General features: G+C 30.1%; 1 protein-coding gene and 1 long non-coding RNA gene across 2 annotated transcripts; one reads left to right on the forward strand and one right to left on the reverse strand.

The window, feature by feature from the left end:
- Positions 1-1,245: 1,245 nt before the first annotated feature.
- LOC114162631 (LRR receptor-like serine/threonine-protein kinase EFR) lies at positions 1,246-4,883 on the reverse strand. The gene is made up of 3 exons (XM_028046587.2): positions 2,189-4,883; positions 1,718-2,078; positions 1,246-1,602 (listed from the first exon to the last, which is right to left on the reverse strand). The coding sequence occupies exons 1-3, from the start codon at positions 4,881-4,883 to the stop codon at positions 1,551-1,553; spliced, it is 3,108 nt and encodes a 1,035-aa protein (XP_027902388.2). The 3' UTR covers positions 1,246-1,550.
- LOC114162632 (uncharacterized) lies at positions 1,361-6,847 on the forward strand. The gene is made up of 3 exons (XR_003599264.2): positions 1,361-1,501; positions 3,153-3,412; positions 6,400-6,847. It is a non-coding gene; the product is annotated as an uncharacterized LOC114162632 (long non-coding RNA).
- Positions 6,848-8,361: the final 1,514 nt, after the last annotated feature.

Here is an 8,361-nt window from a genome sequence, read left to right on the forward strand (position 1 = left end):
ATGATTGTCCATTGATTTAATACATTTACTCATATGATTTTGATATTATTTGTATTAACTAAGTTGATTTGTTTCCTTTATGGAGTACATGTTGTATCTATAAATAGAACTATTCGTATCAATAATAATAATAATAATAATAATAATAATAATAATAATACACAAAGTTGCTCTCAATTCTCTCATTTTCTATTGTTTCTTCTCTTTTCTATTACCTATTATTCTCTTTATTATTCGCTTTATTTCATAACACAAGTAACCTATTTATATGGTGTTCAATGACAGTTTACAAAGAAATGAATTTTTTTTAAAACCAATTGATAAAAAATAACCCATTCAAAATCAATGTCTTAATATTTTAATCATGCTTTTTTTAAAATTTAAATTAGAGTATAGCAGGTACGAGTATCCACGAGTACGGATACTATGATACCCGTATCTGCCCCGTTAACATGTGGATACAAAAAAATACTCGTACCCGTTACCCACAGATATCCATTTACAATATTCATTTTCTATCCGTTGCAAGTTTTATCTGCGAATACCCACAGATACATATTTGTTTGACATCCCTAGTTAGAGATATTGTTTAGAAATTCTAAATAACACTTTTGTCTTTATAAAATATGTTATGTTTTATATTGTTTTAATGGAGGATGTTAACCAATACCAGGGTGTTGGATCGCGGAGGCACTGAGAATTGTTATTGAGCATTGGTTCCATATTTTAAAATTAAAAGTTGAAATTATTAAGTACATTAATTAAAATAATATAAATGCATATAATAAATTTGATAAAGATAAAAATACCCTTTAAATTCTTCTTAGACAATAAGTATATGATACAAAACAAAAATTTTAAAATTTTTAGACACTATTTTTTTCTGATAATAAAAATTTTCTTATATTTATTTTTTAATAATATTAAAATATTGTTATTTTATTATTTAATTATTTTTTAAATTTTATTGATGATCATTAAATAAAATACTAAACACATTTGTAGAATATTTATGAACATTTTTGTCCTTTAAATAAAATAAAATTCCATTAATAATTATTAAGTCAGATTTATTTAATATTTTATTAAATTATATATTATATTTTTGTAAGATTTAATATTGGTATCTTTATTAGAACATTGATTGACAAGATCCCATTTTAATTCATAAAATTAATTATTTTAATTTTTAATATAAAAATGATAAAATCAAATATCATTCGTTATACTTTAAGAAGACCGGCATTTTCCATAAAATAACATTACACTAATAATTATTAATATCAGAAATCTCGATTATTCTTAACCAATGAAACACCGATTAACCATCTTTCAAATAATTCATGTAACACTACCAGCAAAAATAAATCATTTGAAACCCTACCGTCACAGGTACTAAGTTTGTTTCTCTTTCCGCTGGAGTAGAAATGCAATATTATGGCCATTGTAGTGTTTTTGTTTCTTCTATCAAAAAGAATTTGATGAGGACGGGCACCAGAAGGTAGATGCTTGTTTCTTCTTCATTTTCTTTTTTGAACCACTCTGTCTTCTTATTGTTGTCGCTGATCATGGATTCTGCTCTCATACTCCATGCCTTTGCTCCTGCCACCACCATTAAAGAGGGAAACAACAATATTGTTATAAATGGAACTACTATTAATTTTTGGAAGAATAAGACACAATGACATTTTCCCTATTAATACAAAGAGAATCATACCATGCTTTTCTGATTTTGCTTAGTTCTTTTGTGACATCCATAATATCCATTCTTTCTTTAGGTGATTCCATTGAGCAAGCAAGTCCAATCTTAAAGACTGAAACTAAGTAGTTTTCATCATCTGCACTAAGATTTTGACTGTTCTCTTCTTCTGTTGTTTCTCCTTCATGCTTCGGTATAAGTGATGGGTCCAAAATTTGTAAGAGATTTTCAAACAATGAATTTTCCACAAATTTATGCAAATTTTGACCATTTGTAAACATTTCTTCCGTGGGTCTTCTTCCAGTAAACATTTCCAATAAAAGGATCCCAAAACTGTACATGTCACCATTCATAGACACCTCAGAACCCATTCCATACTCTAGAATATACAGAAAAAATGTCAATACTTCATAACTAGGAACTGAAACAAGTTTTCATAAGAAAATAGAGAGATTTAACAAAACACTGATCCAAGAGTTTAGAACATACCAGGGGGAGCATAACCAATTGTCCCTTTGAACTCAATTGTACTCGTTTGCTTATCAGTACCATTAATAGTTGTGAGAATTCTTGCTATGCCAAAATCAGACACATGAGCAACCATGTCATCATCCAGAAGAACATTGCTTGGCTTTAAATCACAATGAATAATCGATTGCTCACATTCATGATGAAGATAATGTATTGCAGAAGCAACATCAGTGATGATATTTAATCTTTGACCGAGGTTTAATAATCTTTGATGTTGTTCCAGACCTTGTGTCCTCGGATGTAGCCATTGTTCTAAGCTTCCATTTTTCATGTACTCAAAAATTAAAGCTTTAAACTCTTGACCTTTGTAATCTGTACTTGAACAACATGTTAAAATCTTAGCCAGATTTCGATGTTTAATACTTTTGAGTGCGTTGCATTCAGCTATGAAAGTCTTGTGGGATCCTTTTTTTTGAAGATTTAGGACCTTTATAGCAACAACTTTGTCTTCGAACTCAAGAGTTCCTTTATAGACAGAGCTAAAATTTCCAGAGCCAATCAAATTTGTTGCTGAGAACCCATCAGTTCCGTTGTGTAGGCTTTGGTATGAAACTTTAGCTAGTTGGTCAATCGTTGTTGATTCCAGAGATGGTTTGTTTTTGTTTTTTCTCATCCAGTAGATAGTTAGAATAATTGACAATATGAGAAGAAAAACAACCACACTAACTGTCACTGTTATCAACCTAGACTTGTGGTGTTTTTGAAGTTTCTTACCTTTGAAAGGGCATGGTGGTAGATGCAGTTTGGAAATACCTCCACAGAGGTTATTATTTCCATTCACGACAAAGCCGCTTGCATTCTGAAACACACCTTCAGTTGGAACTTCACCATCCAACATGTTGAAGGATACATTGAAATATTCTAAGAAAGAAATGTTCTGCAAACCAGTAGGGATTGATCCTGATAAATTGTTTCGTGACAGATCTAAACGTTGAAGGCCTTTGAGTGATGCTAAAGAAGATGGTATGCTTCCCTGTAAAGAATTTCCTTGCAAATAGAGGTACTCTAATGTTATGCATTCTCCAATAGTTTCAGGAATGTGACCAGACAAAAGATTCTCAGACACATCTAGATGATTAACATTTTTCAGCTTTCCCACTTCTTTTGGTATATTGCCACTCAATGAGTTTTGTGACAATTTCAACAAGATTGACAAAGAGGAGAGATTAAAGATCTCTAAAGGTATGCTTCCTGTCAAATTGTTTTGTGAAAGACACAGATATTGTAACTTTTGACAATTTCGTATACTCGAAGGTATATTTCCTTCCAACATATTTCTTGTCATATCCAAAAAATACAATTGACTAAGGTTGCCAACAAAGTCTCCTATATGTCCTGACAACTGGTTTGCTCTTAACACTAACTTTTGCATGTTTTGAAACTTTCCAAAAGTTGATGGAATACTCCCACTGAAGCGATTATATCCCATCATCAATTGAGTCAAGCCAATCAGATTTCCCATTGTTGTAGGAATATCTCCTGATATCTTATTACTTGTAAGATACAGCTGATTGAGTTGGGTGGAGAAATTGGCTAAAGAATTTGGCAATTGACCTCCAAAATTATTGTAAGATATATCCAACATTTGCAAACTACTACAATTTGTCAATGATTTAAGAAACTTCAAATCATTAGTTGAATTGTCACCTAGATTGTTTTGAGACAAACCTAGATAAAAAAGATCTTGTAGTTTTTCCAAATCTGGAACTTGTCCTGTGAATTGATTTGCAGCTATCTCAAGTAGTGAAAGGGTAGATGCATTTGAAATGGAAGGTGGGATTGTACCTGAGACTTGATTTAGAGCGATGTAAAATTGTTGGAGATTGGGGAGAGTGTGGAACATGTTGGATGGAAGAGATCCAGTAAACTGATTTGCTGTAGCTGAGATCACAGTCAGAGATGAGATGTTGTATAAGCAAGAAGGAAATGTACCAATCAAATTGTTGACTGGTTCAAATATCTGTACCAGGTCTTTTAGGTGACACAATTCATGTGGAACTTCTCCCTCTAAGTTGTTAATACCCACTGAGAGACGATGTAGAGCAGAAAGATTCCCAAGAAACGATGGGATTCGTCCTGTTAACTTATTGCTCCCAACATTCAAATTTTGAAGCCTGTGAAGGTAGCTAATTTCTGTTGGTATTCTTCCAATCAGATTGTTCCCAAATAAGTATAGGACTTTGAGATTAGTGCAATATGTCAAGTTTGTAGGAATTTCTCCTACCAATGAGTTGTTTCCCACAGAGAGTTCCTCCATTTGTGACAATTTTCCCAGTTCTTGTGGGATGTCTCCGTACAGATTGTTGTTGTCAAGGTAGAAGATTGTCATGTAAGAGAGATTTCCTAGGTGAGGAGATATGGATCCCTTCAACTTGTACCCTGCCAAGTCTAACTTTGTAACTCTTTTGTGCATGGAATTGCATGTGATTCCATGCCAATTACAGAAGTGAGTAGAACTATTCCATGATAGCAGAACTTCATAAGGATCACTTGATATGGATTCTTTGAATTTGAGTAGTGCCAAATGATCAGTATGGTTGCCTGATGCAGAGACAAACATGTTTGTGCTAAGCAATAGCTTCAATGCAAAGAGAGAAATCAAGTGGACAAATATATAACAGAATGCATGAATGATGAGAGAAAAATGCTTCATTTTGGTCAGGAATCAGAGGTTGCTAGATGGTTGTGTGTGAATCTACTCATTTCATTGATAGCTTAATAGAGTTTATGATTGAATGTGATCAATGAAGAAGCGCAAGTTGTTTGATCATGTCAATAACCAATTGGCAAAACTATCAAAAAGAACGCAGTTAGTCTTCAACATGGGACCTAGTTTATTATGGTATATGGACTTGATCATATGTTTAATGAATGAATGAAATGAAAAATCTATCGATTATAGTATATGGATTACATTATATGAGATTGAAATATATCTATGATTTAAAATATAAATGTATGGAAATTTTTAATATTTTAACTTATGTTATATTATGTTATTGTATTTTATGATATTTATGTGTTATAGGAAAACAAATTATATGGTATTGTATTAGGACAATTTCCACGATGATGAGCTGAGAATAAAATAAATAAATTATATCTATGTGTAGTATGATTACCTACGAAGAAAAAGGTTTTATTTTAAAAAAATTCAAAAAAAGTTTATATATATATATATATATATATATATATATATTATTAGTAGTAGTAAGAGATGTTAAATACTTTTATATATTTAGGTATATATTTTTTTAGTTATTATATTTAAAAATTATAAGTTTTCGTTACTATCTATTATGTATAAATACAATAAATGTATCGAATATGACATATATCCATATATTGATACATTTATTTTTAAAATATTAAAATGTGATATATGTAAGTATATTTAAATATGTACAATAATTCTTAAAAATAAATTAAATATATGAATTTTATTAAAATTATATATATTAAAATTATTAATATAAAAAATTATAAATTATTATCATCATAAAATATTATTACATCTTAATAAAATTATCACGTAGGAAGACTTAGATTACAAGTTCTTCCGAGAAAAGTTGGCAATGCTGGTCAACAATATTTCTCTTTCGATATTCTCTTTCGCAATTATTTCTCAGTAGTATTAGGAATTTCTTGCCGCACATTAATTGTCATTTGAATAATAAATTATACAATATTATTTTTATTTAATTAAATTTTAAGGTTATGATAAGATTGAGAATCTTTGAGTTTTTATTTAATTTTTGTAGTTTATTGAGTTTTCACAAAATTAAAACTTTTTAATTAAATACTTGCTTTTAGATATATTTTTTAAATGTGACGTGATCGTTAAGTACATGATGTTGCTATTATCTTGTCTTACTATATTGTTTAGTTTCCATAGATAATTTTATCTGGTCTTACTTCTTTGTTTAGTTTTCACACTTAATTTTATAAATTTTTTTATGTTATTTCTTTTATTATGTTGTGTTATATATATATATATATATATATATATATATATATGATATAATTTATATTTTTGAATAATAGGAGAGATTTGAAAGTAGATATTGTAAAGCTAGATTGGAGGTTTGTATCTTGTCAATATGAATCATCTCTCATAGACCCTACAAAGGAAGAGAGAATAAGGACTTTAAGTTGGCTTCTTGTTGTAGGTGGAAAGAAAAATGGTCGGATCTATGAAATTGGAGAGGTCATTCGTACTAAACATAGGGAGAAGCTCACATATCATGGAACTTCAATTCACTCTCATGATTCATAAGAGATTGTGCAATTAAAACAACAAGTTTTGAATTATAGAGAGGATAATGAATGGTTAAGTCAAAAATTACAACAACAACAACGGCAATTACAATAATTTTGTCCTCCATTTTCTTCCACCTCATGCACAAACTACATTTCAACACCAACAATAGCAAGAGCAACAACACCAACTTGAGGAAGGTCAACATGTTCTTAAAGCTTAAAGCTTCATTTTAGATTATGAGTTGTCAACACTTGTATTTTTTTTTTTTCTAGATTAAATGTTGTTACTTTTGATATGGATTTTGTATTGTTTATAACTTGAATTTGGATTAAGTGAAGTATTGATATCAAATTTTAGTATCAATTTGTGTTGGTAAAATTTTATGTTATTCAATTTAAATTTCATTGTAAATGATAAAGAACAAAAGAAAAATGGAAATAAAATAAAATAATTCTTTTTAATTTGGAAAATACATTACTCACATATTTACATACGAAATAATCCGTAACTAATTCTCCCAGTATTATTTACATATTATTATGCATGTAACTCACACAACATCACCTATAATTTTTTTTTTTGCATTTAACTTACCTAGGATTATTTTGTATGTAATTTACATGTATGTATTAATGTAACATTACTTACGATTACGTAACTTACATATTGATTATTTTCTATTTTCTATGTAATTTATCCCGCGTTACATATGAGATAATCCGTATATAATTTTGTATGAATTTCATCATCTGCGGATAATTTTGTATGTAATATTACTTACAAATCTTATTTCGTATGTAAATTTACTCAAGTTAGGTTAATCTCAAACTCAAACATAGTATGAGTATCTATATAAAAAAGTTAATAATTTGTAAAAAAAAACTACCATCAATGAATGTGAAATTATTCTATCAATCAAATAACAAAACACTTACTTCTAATGTTGAAATAAACAAAATCAATATTTTACCAAAAAAAAAAACACTTTGTGAAGATTTAAGAAGTAAGAAAATTAAGCACAAAGATCAAGCCTTTTCGAACAACAAAAATGTTAATAATATGAAAAAAAAAATCGTTCTCTCCTTTTTACCTTCCACAATGAAAATTTGTGTTGTGTTCACATGTGCAAATTTATTGTTACATGAGATGAAATGCAAGTAATTTGCATGTTTTGAGCATGACTATGAGCAACGATTTGCAGGATTGGGATAAGATGTTATCTTCGTTGAGGGGAAGGGATTTGGGGGTGATTATTGTAGATGGTGGGTGCTTCTATGAAATTACCCTACTCATGTGTTGTTTGTGGTCTACTACGGGTTTTGTTCTCTACAAGTTCATGGGTTTGCCAGAGAGGGGAATGGGAAGGGTTTTCGTTCGTGCGAGAGGGAAATGGGAAGGGTTTTTCTGTGAGAGGAGGAGTCCATGACTAGTTTTGGGATGTGTTGGAACCGATTCCATGACTTTGGGAATCGATTCCAACGGTGGTTTGGAATTGGTTCCTAAGGATTGGAGGAGTAGGTTCCAAATGATGTATAAAATTGTTTTTCACAACTTTAATATGTGTTTGTGCATTTAATAAAGGTGACAATGTAAGTCGATTCGACTAGTTTGAACCTGTCCAACACGTGGCCTACAAAATGTTTCGTATTAAAATGTAGGCTAAAAATGTTGGTCCATCTCACGTTGGTTTTGGTTTGTGGGGTGACTGTTTCGAAAAGCATAAAAGTATGTTATAGAAATAAAACTTTTAAGTTGCTAGTTTTATGGTATAATCAAAGCAAAAGGGATCCATGCTACTAAAGTAAGTTTGAGTTAGATAAGGATTTTATACCCCTGGTTTGGTAAATCAATACACAGGCACTTCAGATGG

The sequence above is a fragment of the Vigna unguiculata genome, chromosome 9, assembly GCF_037176805.1.
Source record: "Vigna unguiculata cultivar grain cowpea cultivar isolate G323 ecotype 2 chromosome 9, ASM3717680v1, whole genome shotgun sequence".
NCBI classification, from domain to species: domain Eukaryota; kingdom Viridiplantae; phylum Streptophyta; class Magnoliopsida; order Fabales; family Fabaceae; genus Vigna; species Vigna unguiculata.